Source organism: Camellia sinensis, chromosome 3 (genome assembly GCF_055761805.1).
Source record: "Camellia sinensis isolate YWXY chromosome 3, ASM5576180v1, whole genome shotgun sequence".
Lineage (NCBI taxonomy): Eukaryota > Viridiplantae > Streptophyta > Magnoliopsida > Ericales > Theaceae > Camellia > Camellia sinensis.
Genome location: NC_138963.1, coordinates 8,773,011 through 8,791,514, shown reverse-complemented (window position 1 = coordinate 8,791,514; position 18,504 = coordinate 8,773,011). Strand labels below are relative to the sequence as shown.

Below are 18,504 nucleotides of genomic sequence, written 5' to 3'. Positions count from 1 at the left end.
TACAACTTCACAACTCTGTAGCAAGAAAGGTGAAGGTGAAGGTGAAGCTCACCTCGTGTCATAAAATTATATCTGATTGTTTTTAAAAAATTTGTTATTAATTTAACAAATTGTAGATGGATGAGATTGACAAAGTGGTTCGAACCACAAAATATGAACTCATCCAAAAGGGTGTATAGATAATGTATTTGTCATCACCATCACTTAAGTGACCAAAAATCAACTCATCCAAAATGGTCTGTACATAATGTATTTATGTTTCATGGAAAAGAAATGATAATAAACCTATTTGGCAGCAACAGCCATATACTACAACATCAACATCATTACACAAATATTATCAACTGATAATGTCCGAAAAATTCAACCAACAATGCCATCCTTTTGGGAAGGAAGGAGATGTGCCCAACTGTTTGTTTCAAGGGGGAGAAAAACAAAAGGCAACACACAAACATCACATAGGAAACATTACATCAATATTCACTAGCAGCCACCACCCAAACATTAATAAACAAGCAACACACAAACATTAATAAGGAAACACAAATTATTTGCTCGGAAATCTCAGAACCAGCCACCACCCATTCTGGGATTTGCTACTGATGGGCCACCAATGCATTGCTCACGGGACTTCTTTGTTCGCAACCAAGCAATGACAGCCGCGTCTGTAGGAATCGACATCATTATGGCTTGATTTGCAGGGTTGTCAAGTACCGATTACGCAAAAGGAACTAGCGGGTCTTGCGGATCCAGCCCTTCCAGCGAATACAACCGTGTCATACACTTCTCAATTAGCTGCTGTGCCGAATCTGCGTAATCATGTGAGACGCGGATTTGTCGTTGTTGTAATTTCACGGAGGATGCAAGGTTTTCCATATTACTCGCCAACAGAGAAGCTCCCTCACTCTGCCCTCTTTTCCGCTGTGGGTGTGTTGGGCCTGGCGATTTGCGTTTGTTCATGCCACTAGTTGGTGTGTCGTCAGCGTTAATGCCCGACGACGCAGCGTGCACGGGCGCCGGCGTGCCATCCTCTTGCGCAACAATGTGCTGCACAGTGTGTTCATGCTGCGCGGCAGGCTGGAAAGGGGGCAGCCCGCTGCTATCCTCGCAGTCTTCGTCAGGAGCCTGCGAAGTACCGTCATCGGGTGCCACAGGTTCGAACGCTGAACCTGGTGTCCATGCATATTTTCCGGTTGCTGTAGCGCCTTCGTACACCCTTCGCATGAGGTCCATGTGCTCCAACGGTTTTGTTTTGAACTTGATTGCATTCTTGTCAACCTGCGAAAAACAACCAAAAACCCATCGGCAGAACTTCATGTCAGATAGTGAAACAGAGAATAATGGGGAGCAAACACAGGCGGCAAAGAAATAGGCTTATGTATCCATGTAAATAACATACATAATAATGGTTATTTGTGGATTATTTATTAAAATAAAAAATAGATTGATTCGGTAGTCACATAATGTCAATATGTTTGTGTTAAAGAAATAGATAATGTAGGCCATAACCAACCTATTTGGATGATCTATATTGTTCATTTTATGGACTTATATTTGTAGATTATTTATTAAAATAAAAAATAAATTGAACTAGACAGTCACATGATTTCATTATGTTTGTCTTAAAGAAATAAATAATATATTTTCCAAAGCATACGTTTTATTGGGTGAAAATGAGTACTATTATTGGGTGAATAATATTTTTATTAATAATTGACATACAGCGGATTCGAAGGAGCAACGGTTCGAATTATGAATTTAAAGGCTGTAGTGGGCTCAACAGAACCAACTAGATGGCTCAATCTTCTCTTCAGTTAACAGAGAAGGTAGACCCCATTCCAAATATTATGTAAAAAATTGAAATGGAGATACAAGGTAATAAACAACCAACACGTACGGGTCTAAAAAATGTTCAAAGCAATACAACAAGAAAGGCCTCTATGCTGATAAGGAGATATGAATTGTAACTTCTTAGTAACGAACATAAACTCGTAACCAACGGATTAACTTATTGTTTTATTTTATAGGCTACCTTATGAGGGAGTCGTTCGAGTATTTTGTCTAAAGTTTCTTACAAGTATTAAGATTGTGTTCAGATTATTAATTTAGAGAAGTAACTTAGAAAGAGGGGGGAAAAAAAGGTGAGTGAAATGTTGTACTATGTAATTCAGTGGATTTTGGAGAGAAAGTGAGTAGTAAGTTGAAATATGGCTTACATATAATCATGTAAGGCAAGAGATGATTGTAGTGGTTTGAAATATGAGACTATGGTTGTAGATATAGTAACACTTAACTTTTTTGTCCCAATAAAGGATGATGTGTAATAGTAGTTTTTGTTCTTCTTTGTGACCTCCAAAAAAGCAAAGAATCATTCACATTTATCAACCATTTTGTAATTTATCAAATTAAGTAAGCATAATGGAAAAATAATAATGTTAATAATCTAATGGGGAAAAAAATTAGGATAAAGAAAAGATGTATTCCTTCTTTACATTATTTCCATGATAGTGGTAAATAATACTCTACTCCCAGTCCAAAATGTTATTAGTTTAAGGTTCTAATGAAGTTTCATGTACTAATTTGATTTCTTAAATTATTATGTACATATAAAAACATGAATTACAGATTCCTATGGTGGTGGGGTACATCGACAAGGCTAAATTAGAGACACAATACGAAATGTCACAATTATTTATGTTTAGACCCAACTAAAAAAACTAGGGTGTACGTAATAATCTACACAACGCGCCATTGAAAATAAGCTTAAGCATTGACAATACTAACGGTGTAAGTTTCCATGTAAATAACGTACGTAAAACTCGTTGTTGAAATGTTACCTTTTCATAATGTGTCCACCAATCGTCAGATGCTTGTATCAAACCCGTGGCTTCATTGTAACTGATGCCGGTTGGCCCATGCCTGTTGTCCATCAATTTCGACCAGGACTGCCAATCCTTTTTCAGCAACGAGTACTTGTTCTGCAGTTGTTTGACGTCATGCACCTTATTTGTACGGTCCAGAAAGCCCTTGCTTACAGCTCGATATCCATGCATTGTCATAGTATGGAAGCTCCCCTTGAAACCAACGTCCAACTCTTTGATAACAAGTTCCAAAAAAATCCGCACCGTGTCGGAGTCCCAAGATGCTTTATGCATGTTTGTGGACTGTTGCTGCGTCGGTTTACTACCGCGTTTGCGCAAAGCTTTGGAAGGCGTCGACTGCGTTTGGGACTGCTCCATTTGCGTACTACAATGCAACAACAATTATGGTATACGAGGAAAAATTGAAGACATTCAAACTCATAATGCGAATAAAATAAAAAACATATGAACAACTGTGTAACAGCTGTCCTCCAATACAACCGTCTTAGAACATTGTTATTGTTTTTTTCGTCGGCTCACACTACAGGTCTCCAATGATTTCCTCAAAATGTGTACCACAGAACGAGCTCATCTGTGTAATTAAAAAGCAACATAGTGGACAATACAGAAACAACTATACAACAAAAATCCTAGAGCATGTACCCTGGTCAATGGGATCTCTTCACAAACGAAATCAATGAACACTAACAATTGTATGCTAATCCGAAACTTCCTGGAAATATCTATTAGATAATGAACTTGTCTGTAAAACTAGAAGGTGATAGAGGACATTACAGAACAACTTTACCAGAGGAACCCTAAAGAATGTTCCCTGGCAATTGTCAATGGACCATTATCTCTTCACAAATGACATCAATGAATGCTCAAAACAATTTATATGCTAGTCCAACCCCTTAATATAGGATTTTGGCTGCAATAAAGAGTGCCTTAAACAAATATCTCAAGTATGAAGATCACATTCCATGGCAGAAAACCAAATTCAATTACAAAAGGTTCTCCATAAAAACAAATATATTAAAGATAGTAGGTCGTTTTTGAAAATATGATTCCAAAATTTCCATAAGATAAAAATGTGGCCAACCATGACCCAGAAGGATCAGTGTAATTGTTTGGAAGTAGCTCTATTTGTTGGACAGATGGGCTATAAAGGAATGCATTTTTACTCAGAAAAACACTGATTTGCAGATCAGTATCCCATTTTTAATTCTTTGTTCCATTTCTCCCACCCGCATCGTTTCCGGCAAGACTCAATGAAATAGAAAAAAAAAAAACATCATAACCAAAATCAGAAATGACAACAACAAACCGTAGACACACAACAATCACAACAACAACGTCATCGTGTTCCCTGAAGTTGGTCTTGTTCATCTTCAGAGACAGAGGGTTCAACTGATTGTGAAATTCGAACTGACATCGTGGAGAGATGCTTAGATCGTGAAATAGATCGCCGAACCGAAATTCACATCTTACAACCAGATCTGTAGATCTGGTTTGGGTTCCGGATTCATAGAGGGTTTCGGTAGAGAGAATAGAGGGTTTCGGTGTTACAGATAAGAGAAGAGAGGTAGGAAAGATAAAAAAGTTTTGGAACAAAATCAGAGAAAGGAGAGCCAGTGAGAAAATTAAATTGCGTGGAAGAGATGTTACCTTGTAGTTAGGGAGAAACCGGCCGGCGTGGTGTAGATCTGGTCGGAAGTGATGCAGATCTGGGCGACGGATTGTGTGTTAAGTTGCGATCGAGTCCAGGTCGGACTTCCCCACGGCTGTTGCGGTGCTGGACGGTGAAGGCTGCGACGGATCTCCGGCGTCGCTGGTGTGGATATCTCCGCAGACAGATTGCCCCCTTTTGGTCTTCGATCTCGGCAGAACTCCACTGATACAGAGAGAGAGAGAGAGAGAAGGGGATGTTCGGGTGAGAGTTAAAGGGGTTGAGGAATGAATAAAAAAAAAAGGGGCAGAATAGTATTTTTACCCTCAGTAGGTTTCTCCCAAATTTGGCCGCCCAAAACATGAAAATGGGGTGACTTTTTGACTTTTTTGATAATTTTTTGGCTTTTTGGCTTTTTCGTAGCATCCCAAACTAGCCCTAAGTTTCTTAAATTCAGCATGTAATTCATCAAAAGCTAATTGTAATTCATCAAATGTAAATGATTCGTCATTTAGCTCATTTTCATTTCCAAGTGCCATTAAGCATATGTTAGCAACCTCATTTTTGCAAACTTCGGTTTCTGTGTCGCTTTCATCACTATCTTCTCCCCATGCTGCAATCATAGCTTTCTTCTTATCATTCTTGAATTTTTCTTAAGTTCTGGACATTTTGATTTGTAATGTCCAGGCTTGTTGCATTCGTAGCAGGTTACTTCAGATTTTTTGTGATTTTCTCTTCTTTGAAAATCCTTGTTGTTGAAATCTTTTTTGAAAAAATTTCGTACGTCTTGTTTCTTTCTCACAAACCTGTGGAACTTTCTAGTGATGAATGCCATTTTCTCATCCTCATCCGAATCATCTTCCTTATCCTCTTGATGTTTCAAGGTGGATTTGAAAGCTATTCATTTCTTCTTCATGTTGTCCTCCTCTTCTTTTTCTTCTTGCATTATGAGCTCATGAGTTAAGAGAAATCCCATTAACTTATCTAGACTTAACTTTGATAAATCCTTGGCCTCGGTAATGGCAATGACTTTTGTCTCCCAACTTTTCGGCAATGACCTAAACACTTTTCTTACAATTTCAGCATTAGTATATATTTTTTCAAGAGAAGTTAAACCATTAATAATATCAGTAAAGCGAGTAAACATTTGAGGAATAGTCTCATCAGGCTTCATTTTAAAGAGTTCATAATTATGGACTAGCAAACTAACTCTAGATTCTTTAACTTGTTCGGTTCCCTCATGAGTTACTATAAGCTTGTCCCAAATTTCTTTTGCGGTTTTACATGTGAAAATTCTGTTGAACTCGTTGGCATCTAAGGCGCAGTACAACATGTTTGTGGCTTTGACATTAATTTGGGCCATTCTAGTATCTGATTCATCCCACTCATCTTCAGGTTTTGGTACCCTAAGTCCATCTACGGTTTTGGTAGGAATTTTTGGACCCTTGCAAATAATTTTTCAGCATTCATAATCATTAGATTGAACATGTATGGTCATCCTAGTTTTCCAATAACTAAAATTTATACCGCTAAATAGCGATGGCCTATTGGATGCTTGTCCCTTGAGTAAAGAATAACTAGGGGTTGCCATGATCTACTCTCAGACGGTTAGGTCACACAAACTAGAGTTTAGGCTCTGATACCAATTGTTATCCCAAATAGGCAACCCAAGAGAGGGTGAATTGGGTTATTAAAAATTTCACAATATTAAAAATAACACAATATTCAGAATTTTAATAAATAAAAAAAACAGAATAATAATTATCAATATAAAAGTAGGAGAGATAGGGAGAGAAAATCAAACACTGCAATTTATAGTAGTTCGGCACGCTAGGCCTACGTCCACTCCTCAAGGAACCTCCTTGAGAATTTCTTTACTATCAATTGAGTGGATTTGGCACAGGACTTACTCTTATCTATTGAGCCTCACTCAACAATAAATGCCTGACCCTTACAAAATCTCTCGCAAAAATAAGGAATAAGAATAAGTAGTACTTGAACCCACTTTTACAATAATTCTCTCACAAAGAGTAGATATGAAAGTGTAAGAACAAAGGCTAGACTTAGATCTGAAAGTGAAAGAGCAGAATACAATGTACTCAGAATTTTGGAGCTTAAGAAAATTTTCTCTTCAAGTTCTTGATTTTTTCTCCACACACAACACTTCTATTTATACATAAAAATATACTCGTTGGACGTTCCTTACTGATGTCATGGCTTACATAAGCACGCTTTTGACGTCATGGCTTACATAAGCACGCTCTTGATGTCATGGCTTACATAAGCACACTCCTTGATTTTAAATAGTCAGCAAATGTTAATAATTAAAAAGATAAAAGTAAGACTAATTTTTTCTTTTCCTTTTGTTTATTTTTTTCAAACATGGAGCCATCGTTTTTGAAGACAATTTAATACAAAATTCACAACTTTTAAACAAACAAATGATTTGCTCCATCTATATATATATATACTTATATATATAACTCCATCTTTTTCTTCTTGTTTGATTATAATATGATATAATCAATTTAGTGTAGTGTGATATGATATAATCAATGTAGTGTAAAAAGTTTAATAGCACACGTGATGTATTCTATTTATATTATATGCATACAGAAAAATCTCTTTAATAATATTTATGATGGATCTGAAAATATATGCCCTCTTTAAAATATTGTATATGTTGTAGAGATTTTAAACTAAATATATCCTACCACTACACATTTGGATATATCACATTTGTCAAAAGAAGACAACTCATTAATATCATATTTGTCAAGACAATACAACCAATCAATCATTTTTGTCAAAATAATATAATTAATCAATTTTAATTTTGTCAAAAAGTGAATAGTGATCAGCCTAAATTTTCAAAAAGTGAATAGTAAAGTTTTCAAAAATATTTTTATTATAATATTTAACAAATATATATATTTTAAAAAGATAATATTTTGTGTCAAATAATATGTATATTAAAAAAAACCAAATTGTTACAAATAATATTTTATACATCATCAAAATTAAATAATATGATTAATAATTTCCTTAAAGCCCCTCAGTTCCTTGAATTATTTCAAATCTTGTCGGTTAATATTTTATTTTTATTTTTATCAAAACAGAAATATCCTAGCCGAATTAGGTTCCTTAGCCTAATTTAATTTAATTCTACATAAGTAAGGGTCCAATACATGAATTTAATTCCAAGCCCTCACTTCTTTATTTAAATTAAAAAATTTTCCCAAAACTAGTACATTTGTTTTTATATTATAAGTACCATCAATCAAATTGAGATATATATATATATATATATACACATTGGGGAATGTGTCCCTAGTACCTAGATTGAATAAAACAATGTCCCAATCACCCTTCCCAGTGGCCGGCCACCCTAAGAAGATGTGAGGAGCCTATTTTCAAGAATTGTAATCATGATCTTCTAGAAACCCTAACACCTAGTACCCCTAAACCTAGGGTTTTGTTCCTAATACTAGTTTCATTTTAACTTAAGACCAACTAGATATTATCTAATCCCATGATTAAGTTCCCTAATCACTCCGTATTCTATTAGACTCCAAGTAAATCCTAACTTTTCTATCCAATTCCAACTAGTGGGCCTTTATGTCTTTTTACACCAAAATTTGCCTATAAATACCACAATCCCCTAGCTTGGCAAGCATAAACAACACACTCACACACACATTCAGCCTAGAGGAGAGAAAGGAGAGCAAGAGAGAAGTCTTGAGAGGGAGAGGAAGGAAGAGAAGAAGCCATCTTGTTCAAGTCTAGCAAGTAAGCCACAACACAACCTTCTCTTTCATTTTCTTTTTTCAAATACATGTTCTTAAGGATTCTAAACATTGTTTTCAGATGTGTTATTTATGAGTTACTTGTGTTAACAATGATAAGAGTTGAGCCATGATTCTATCTCTCTTGTAGTCTCCCTCATTTCGGTACAAAACTATCTTTTTCATGCCAATCTCTCAAACTTTCCAAAGGCACACCTTCAAGCAAATTTTCTGAGTTTAATATATGTTAGTTAGCATGTTTTCATCACAAAAAAAAAATGAAAATTTTCCCATAATGGATCCATTTTCTCACAAATTTTCTTGTTTTGGGTATTGTGTCATAGAATCTATTTTCGCAGCCAACTTTCAAAATTTCTAGAAAAATGTAGAAAATTATTCTAGACCTCTATTTTATGTCAAAATCTTCCTTAAGGAGTTAGATTTCAACTAAAATTGGTTTCATTGAAAAAAAGTGAGCGGTTTGCAATAAAATCAAATTTTCGTAACGGTCGACGAATTTGGACAGCGCTGGAGTGTTTTCTGAATAACTTAAAATCTAGAAAAGCTATCCCATTTCCGAAATATGTTCTAGAAACTAGATTAAATTCTCTACGAACCATAGGAAGGCCGAGTCCGGTAAAAATTCTAGAATAGCCCTTTTCATTCTAATCCTTATGTGATATTGAATCTGAAAATTCTGTTGTGCATGGATGTTTTATGGTCTAGTATTCATGATAATGCTTATTAGCTTATGATCATATCTTGGCATGATATTATATGTGTTATGGTTATGTTCTTTATCTTCTTCATCTTAATGATGCATGCTTTTGTGGATATTATTATCTTGTTAAGTTGGTCTAACCTTGATTTAAAACATTTAACTCAACGGAAAACTTAATTGGGATGGTATTGGATTTTCGATCACTTGAGTAATGAAAAGATGAGAATATATGATGTATGGATTATTGGAATGCATTCCCTATTTAGAAGTTAAAGTCTTGCGCAAGTGGTTTTCGGAACCCTTGAACGGAGCGGTTGTATTCGGACCCTAGGTGGTTTGGTGTGAGGAGAGATTTGAGCAAGGCCCATTATTACCGTCTCCTTTAAGGCCCTGCGGTTGGCGCTACACGGTATATAACCATTGGTAGGCATCCGAGGTTAGTTCTGCAACAAAGCAGCAAAAGAGGGGGCATATCGAATAATCCGCGTCCGATTCTTGTGGTTGGGAGGACGAAATCTCTTTGGAGGATTTCTAGTTTACTAACATCTAACTTGTAACCCTTTATTTATTTAGCATCATGCTTTACTACTTGATATTATAATTGTGATTGTGTATTGGACTGAGAAAAAGGGATGGGGTGTGTGTGTGTTTACTGAGCATTCAAAGCTCACGGCGTATCATGCCAGGTGCCGAAGAGGATTAGCTAGAGACGACGAGCCTGAAATCTTCGAAGACTTTTGGCTATCTTAGGAAAATTAGAAATTCCTTTTGATATTTTGTAAGATTCATATGAAGTTTTAAACTTTGTTTTTGGGATGTAATGTAATAGAACAAGCTTTTGAAATTAAGGATATTCGTGGTTGTTATGTACTTATATTCTAATATTTATATGTATACACCTTATCGTTGCTGATGAGACCTTGTGTCAATACCTTTTAAGATCTGCCAAAAGGGTAGTACGCTGCCTAAGAAAGCCGGACATAGAAGGGAGGCTAATTTGAATCTTTCGGTGATCTGGGATCTTACTTGGTTATTGATCATAGGACTCATTAGTGACTCTCCATTGACTGCAATCAATAGTGTAGATTCGGGGCATCACATGAAACTTCTCATGCCTACAACAGGACATATACTCGGTTGGAGTTTTCTCAGCTATGTTGACAATCTCAACAACATTAAAAAGTATAATTGGGTTGCAGCAATAAAAGACTGATGAATTCAATGGCAAATGCAAACAACAACCGAAGACATGTCGCCGGATGCGTCATGTTACTCTTGGTAAACACACAACTTAACTATTTCACACAATAATATCAAACATTCAACTATCTCAAACTATCTAACATATTTCAATTTTTTTTACAGTACTGGTATTGGGAGCAAAGTAAACTCCTCCGACCATCCAACAAAGAAGGCTTCCTAAGGTTTACGAAGTGGAAGCTTGGAAAAATGTACTCCAAGTGAAAACACATCAGCCTTGCTGACTTTGAAAATGTATTCAAACTCTTCTATAATCTCAAAGCACAAATTTATTCAACACTCATTTCACAATCATTACAGTACTAATCATGTTATGAAACTATAAAAGCTTACAGTTTCAAAAAACAAACCTATTTAACACTCCTCTCAGTTATGTTATGAAACTGCAAAATTTTGCAGTTTCAACACACAAATCTATTCAACACTCCTTTCACATTCATTACAGTAACAATCATGTTATGAAACTGTAAAAGTTTGCAGTTTCAAAGCACAAATCTATACAAGACTCATTCTACAGTAATTACAGTAACAATAATTTTATGAAACTGTAAAATTTTATAGTTTCAAAGAAAAAATCTATTTAACACTCCTTTAACATTGATTATAGTAACATTATGTTATGAAGCTATAAAAGTTTACAGTTTCAAACAATATATTTTCAACACTTCACTCACATTACTCACAGTACAAAACATGTTATGAAACTGACCAATTTTTCGGTATTACTGATATATGCCACATTGTTCTAATACAGGTTGACCAAAGTGCTTTAACTCCAACTGAACAAGAAATATAGTTATTGCATATCAATCAAAGCACATCAATAGATTCTTAAGTAAAGAAACATGACCATGAAAAGGACAAGAAGCGAAAAAAACAAACCAAAGCAACAAAAAGAAACTTCTAGACAGTGATGAGGAAGACTTTCTCGAAGAAGAAGACAAATCATGTGATACTCAAGTCCCAAATATTTCACTAACTTTAACTAAACATTTAATGTTTATCACAAAAAAAATAGAATAAATAAAAAAATAAAAAATAAAATAAAATAAAGATAAATAATAATAATAAAAATAATAAATAAAACAAAATACTAGGAGTATATTTAAATGGCGTGTGTTAAAATGTCATCTAATTAAGAGCAATTAGTTTTACCAGAATATAAAATGTAATCTTCAAAGAAAAAAAATAAATAAATAAAACAAAATAATAATAATAATAATAATAATAATAATAATAATAATAATAATAATTACTCAACAAAGTATACAGGTGGCTCTAGTAGTTTGCTACACTATTATGTTTTAAATACTTAGGATAGGCTAGTATGTTCTAGATAGGCTAAGGGCATCCAAAAATGTGCCACTTGAAGATCTTGCTAAATATGAGATCTGCCACCTGTAGAGAAAATCATTAAGGGATGAGTTGGCTTAGGGGTCTCAGCATTTGCGCAAGTATATAAAGAGGGGAGAGGTGATAAGCGTAGGCCACACAAAAACAGGGAGAAAAGAAAGTGGAGCAAAGAGGAACTCGGAGGGATCGGGAAGAGGAAACAGTAAGGGTTAATATTAAAGTGAGTTATATTATACCTTGAGTCACCATAACATATTTTACGAATGTTTTGAGTTATCATGAATTATTTTATATAACTTATGTTTTATGGTTATATTAATGTTTCAATTATGTGGATTATTTTCTGAACTGTATTTGCTTAAATTGAAACCCATGGATATGTTTATTTAAAATTTTGAAAATATTTGACAATGATTTTATAAACATTTATTTTGAATAAGTACCACAACGGAGGTCCCATGCCTTAGGGTACTTAAATAATTATTGGCCCTCTGAATTGTCACTTGAGTGACCCTCTGACAGTCTCATGCCTTGGGGGACGTAAATAACCTTTGGTCCTCTGATTAGTCACTTCGTGACCCTCTGTCTATCATGGATCTATTGACCCTCTGTTCTGTTCTGTACCGTAGTTATAATTATTTTGTTTATATGATTTTGTGTTATATGTCTGTTATTAAAAATAATTTATCCGAACCAAACTATTCATCATTTAGCCTAAATAATTATCCATGATGATTTTATACCTTCATGCTCTCAGTATAATATTTCTCACTATGTCATGTGTTTATAGTTGTTAAAACCTCTTTCAGGAGAAGAAATTTAAAGAAGGATGGTTTTACCCTGTGGATCAAAACCTCAAATTTGATATGGATATCATGTTTTTTTTTCTTATAATCATTATTCGACTAATGTTATATCGTTACATAAATAATAATTTCCATGTCTGTTTCGGATATTAATCTAACTTTTTTATTTTATTCCGCTGCATTATTTAAATTAATTACTTGGAATTAGTCTGAGGAATTTTAGGATTAGTTAGTTGCGATCCAGCCTTGGTCATCGGGATGGGTTGTGACAAATCAGAATTAGAACAACAATAATAACAAAAAACAAAGAAAAGAAAGTAAGAACCACAAAAGCAACAAATTCAAGAAGCAGAAAGTGATGAACAATAAAAAGAGAGTGATGAAGAAAAAGAAAATAATGATGAAGAAGAAGAAGAAAAAGAAGAAGGTGATGAACAAGAAAACACAGATGAAGAAGGCCAATAACATGAAGAAGAAGAAGAACAAACAAACCAAAAAAAAGAAGTCAATGAACAAGAACTGACAAACCAACAATAACAACAACTTGAAGAAAAAGAACAAACAAACTAACAAGAAGAAAAAGGGAAAGAACAACAAGAAGAAGAACTCCAAAAGAAATTTAATACATTTCATACACAAGGTAAACTCTTGTCTAATACTGAACCAAGCTGCAAAATTTAATTAAACTAACCAAAACAAAATGCAACATTTTTATAGATAATGACTAAGCATAAACATCAACCTAAGAGGACGACAATGACAAACTCATAGCATCCATGAGAGCACAAATGCGAGAAATGAAACAAAAATTCATAGCTAAATTGCGTAGAAAGGAAGAGGAGTTGAAGGCAATGTTCACCAAAAAAACTAGAAACACAGTTCTAAAGAAAAAATAACATCATCAAGAACAAGCAGGAAAAAGTCCTTAACAAAGATCAATGGTCAAGAGAATCAAACAAAAGTCAAGAAAAGGAGCACATAAGCCAGATTTTGAATACCAACTAATGACAAAAGCCAAAAAAAATCTGCAGAAACAAGATGACAAAGAAGATACAAGGAACGAGATTGAAGTTGCTGCTAATGTACCCAAGCCAAAAGTGGGTACTAATGAAGAAAAAAAAGAAAGAGAACGAAAAGACAAAAGAAAAAATCGAAACAGAGAAAGAACCTGCGGCTGAACCCGAGCCAAAAGAGGGTACTGATGAAGGAAAAGAGCAGGGGAAAGAAAAGACTAAAGAAGAAATCGGCCAAGAGAAAGAAGTTGTTAATGAACCCAAACCAAAAGAGTATGCCAATCAAGGGAAGATACAAGTTCAAGTAGCCCCTGATTTGGAAAGCGATGATGACTTCAAGGAAGAACCAATCCACAACAAGCCACTCACCCTTTCATTCCTCAAAACAAACAAGGTTTAGCATAGCTTATCCCAAAAGGACCAAAACCAAATTCAACTCATCAACAACACACAATCAACTACTTGTGTCTGGTTTGGCAACGAAGATGAAAATTGCATATACTTTTCAGATATATGTAGATTGTGCAACAAGGAAGCCTTATATGGAAATGTAGGTCTTAAATTTCATAATTTTACAATCTCTGTTCATGTTTAATAACCTATTTCACAAACCTAACACATTCTCATATATAACATGTTTCAGGTCATTGATGCCATCGCATAAATGAAAGTGGCACTCCAATCATCAATTGAAGCATTTGAGAAGCATGATCTAGCGTTTGAAAGAAATCCATACGCAGGAAGATCTTACGTTTTCTCAACACTCATCAATGTAAGCAAAATTATTAACATACCTTTCAATATTATTCAAACTATAAGATTTTCTACTTTCTTAACATGTCTTACTACATACTTTTATAACATATTTCAAACATATATAAATTACTGACTCCACTACAAAACCAAGATCAGGCACTAAGAGAAAAAATGATGGACAACCATTTTCCAGAAGCAATGAAAAACAGATATATCCATTTCCTACTCAACCATGACAACCATAAGACCATTGTGATTTTTGACAATACTGATAGAATATGGAGGCACTATAACTTTTTAAGGCCAGCAAAAGGATGTCACAACAAGCACTTTGAAATTGCAAAGGAAATTGTAAGTTAAATAAAATTTCCTACTTAGTTCGATTCTTTTCAAAACATTTAAACATATCACTATAACTAACTAAAATACCCACTAACTCTTTTGTGGCAACAATATTAACTGAGATGGAATAAAGCATTATTCAGCAATGAAGGAAACATGTTATTATCTCAAGAGTACGAGACAACAATTGCATCAATTGAGGAATGCCAACAACAAACCCCATACTCGTAAGATACAAACTCAATAACTAATGTTTTAATATGCTAAATTTTTCAGTTTTACCTAACTAATTCACTTCGTCTAAAACTTTGCAAGAATGATTGTGTAATCGCCGTCTGTAATGTTATCAACCAATATATCAACTGACAACCTATGCAGAAATCACTTCGAAATTTCGAGTAGAAATCATCAATCAATTCTTCAATGATAAGAATCGATCTTGAAACCTCGAAAACTATCAAATGTTGACAAAACATACCAAACCATAGAAATAATGAACAAACTTCTTTACAATACAAATACTCATGTGAACATATTTTTGTACATTTTTATTTTTTATTTTTTATTTTTATGTATGACAAGTACTTTTTTTACTTTTGGTAATTGATCTTCTTGTGGTTATCATGGTGCTAATGGTTGTTGTCACTTGTCATTGATGTTGTTGTTACTCTTGTTGTTGTTGTTCTTCTTCATGTAGTTATTATTTTTGTTTGTGTTCTTGTGGTTATTATTGTCGTTACGTTTGTGGTTGCATATAAATTCATACAGGACTAGTTGTTTTTAATAATTCTTAAAACTGCAAAATTGTGTTATTTCATGAGGTTATTTTTCATAATTTCTAAAACTACAAAATGATGCAGTTTCATCACTCAAACAAAAATTATACTACACAATTATGCAGTTTCATTATCGTGAATTGCCTTCCACACATTATAATATGTATTTTCTACATAATTCTTGAAACTGAAAAATTATCCAATTTCATGATTCAAACAAATAGATGAACTATATTTCAAAATTGTAAATGAAACTATAAAATTATACAGTTTTGTCACTACGAAACATTAAATAAATACATCATGTAATAAAACTACAAGATTATACAGTTTCATTAAGAAATTTTCAAAAACTTTATCAACATTCAAAAAAATAAAACCAACCAACTCCACAAAAAAAAAAAAAAAAAAAAAAGTTACAAAACAACTTCAATAACAAAAGAACACATCGAAAAAGAAAAAAGAATGCAACCAACTTTATTCATTACTTCCATAGTACCAAGTATCACATTTTATTATCATAATTCCTCAACTTCAAATACAAATCCAAAGAATAGACTATGGCTTCAAATAACAGTCTTGCACGTCTTTTTATTATGATTCCCATATATCAAGCACCTTCCACACTTGGTTTGCTTTACAATCTTACCCCTAGAAGGTATCCTCTTCTTCTTATTTCGCCCGGGCTGCTTCTTCGTTATAAGAGGTTTGATAATCGAACTATCGGCACCATTAAAGTCAAATCTCTTACTTGAAGGCACTGAATAAACAGATTCCTTGTACGACTCTCTAAAACAATCCACACGAAAAAAAGGATTAATGAAATCATACACATCTCTACTACTACTATGCAAAGCATGCGCAACATGACAACAAGGATAACCATTCAATTGCCATTCATGACAAGAACAAGTTCGTCTACCAATATCAACATAAAAAGAAATAGAAGAATGAACTTCAAGCACAGTATCACTAGCAACAATCACATCCCAAGACTTAGTTAGCTTCAAAGAGTCCACTAACTTATTTTCCATAACTAGACACAATTTGGTAGTCCATCTTTTAGATTCAACTTTTCTATTAGACAATTAAGTCATGATTTGAACCTTAATCATATCAACCATACAAGTAATAGGCAACTCAAAGGCCCCACCAATCCAATTATTGTAAGGCTCGGTAGCATTAGATGACATCTTACCATATCGTTTCCATTTAAAAAATGTATTCGTCCACTTATCATTTTGTAAACCATCCAACATACTATCAACTTTACCATTCCTAGCAATATGCCTCGACTTCTCCATATAATGTTGGAAAGAAACAACAGTTGGCGCATAAGCACATTTAACTAATATTTTCATCAAAGTCAGTTTATAGTTAGTATGAAGTTCCATCAATTTGTCAATCAAATTTATTTTCAAATGGTTCAAGCAATATACATGATGTGCATTGGGAAAACCACGGAAAGAGCGTCTGGCAACCCATGTTGATGGTCGGACATAAAGGTTAATCTCCGGACTGAACCAACAGCTTTCAACAACTGACTTAAAAACCACATCCAATTTTCTTGATTTTCAGCGTCAACAATTGTAAAAGCTAAATGAAATAAGCTTGAAAAAAAAAAAAACATGAAACTGCAAAAATTAGCAAACCCACAATACAATAACAGAAACCAAAATCCACCGACTACCAAAACACATTGACAAACCAAAACTATACTAACTGCAAATAAATATATACTTTGATTACCATCGTTTGATGTTGCTGCAAGCAAATGCCCCTTGTAACACCCCTCTAAGAATGTACTATCAACAAACAACAACGGACGACAAAATTGAAAGCCATACAAACATCTATGAAAATGTCACAAACAACCTTCGAAAACACCTACTACTTTCATCCAGATTTAATTCAAACACACTTCTGGGATTCGTTCTCATACCCGTCTCAAGGTATTATCAAAGTTGGTCAAATGATGATGCAAAATCACTAAACAACCCATCTCTTGCCTTATCAACTCCTAACCATGCAACTCGATAAGAAACATCTATACCATATTGCTTCTTCAACTTTTTTTTAATGAATTATCACTAATATCATTATACACAATATCAGAGACAAGTCTAGAACCAACCATTTTGCTATAAGATCTACGAGCAACAACCCCACAAGTATGCACATTATCCAACTTCATAATAATAAAAAATACTAGAATTCATCAACATCCTTCCATGCACAAACCATTTACAACTCGTAGACAACTTCATCATATATTCAATAGTTGCTCTTGTTACATTATTCTTCAAATAATTCACTGCAAAACTACACTCAACTGCATACTTACCAAAACAATGTGGAACATCGACACTCCACCGTCAAATTCTTGACCAACACTGTGTATAATCCCCTTCCAACTAGCAGACAACAAAACTCTCTTTGGTTCTAGATAAAAACTAGGCAACAAACCACCAAAATATCACAATCGTTAACCAAAGAACTCTCACAAATTACAGAATCAATCCTAGAAGAATTATCATCAACATCCACAATTCTCCTATCACCCCAACAACATGAGAACCACTAGAAGCTACCATTGACATCATATTCCCTAAATCATCATCACATTCAACAATACAATTAGAATATCCAGGAATAGAGAAAAACAAACAACAATTACCAACACTCAACTTTTTGAACTTTGCACATATTTTCTTAACAATTTCATGATAACTACATCCCTCACTAATCTTAATAGCAGCACAAGACTTACTGTATTTGCACATTAACATGAAACACTCCTCCATATTACAAATTACAAACCAGCAAACAATTGGTCATAGATTCCAATTTGCAAAATTATACAGTTACAACATTCAGTATCAAAACTTCAAAATTCACAATTCCAAACTGCAAATTCAAAACACATTACACTATACAACAAACAAAATAAAAAAAATCAAAATCATTACACTATATCACATACAAAAATTACAAAATAAGTATCAAACAAATAAAGTTTATCACAAAATAAAGAACTACAACAACATTGACGAACACAAACCAGAGATCATATATATATATACATATATGGATCGAGAGATAGAGACAGAGAGAGACACAGACACAGACACAGACACACACATACACAGAGCGTACGCAGAG

General features: G+C 34.0%; 1 protein-coding gene across 1 annotated transcript; it reads right to left on the bottom strand.

The window, feature by feature from the left end:
• Positions 1–323: 323 nt before the first annotated feature.
• LOC114306963 (uncharacterized) lies at positions 324–3,247 on the bottom strand. The gene is made up of 2 exons (XM_082917589.1): positions 2,838–3,247; positions 324–1,278 (listed from the first exon to the last, which is right to left on the bottom strand). Exons 1-2 carry the CDS (start codon positions 3,237–3,239, stop codon positions 718–720), a joined length of 963 nt encoding a protein of 320 aa, XP_082773715.1. The 5' UTR covers positions 3,240–3,247; the 3' UTR covers positions 324–717.
• Between the last annotated feature and the right edge of the window lie 15,257 nt (positions 3,248–18,504).

Excerpts from the sequence above, each read along its gene's own strand:
- LOC114306963 (XM_082917589.1), bottom strand. The coding sequence starts at position 3,239 with ATGGAGCAGTCCCAAACGCAGTCGACGCCTTCCAAAGCTTTGCGCAAA. Across the intron at positions 1,279-2,837 it reads GGTGGACACATTATGAAAAG|GTTGACAAGAATGCAATCAA; the intron begins GTAACATTTCAA and ends TGTTTTTCGCAG.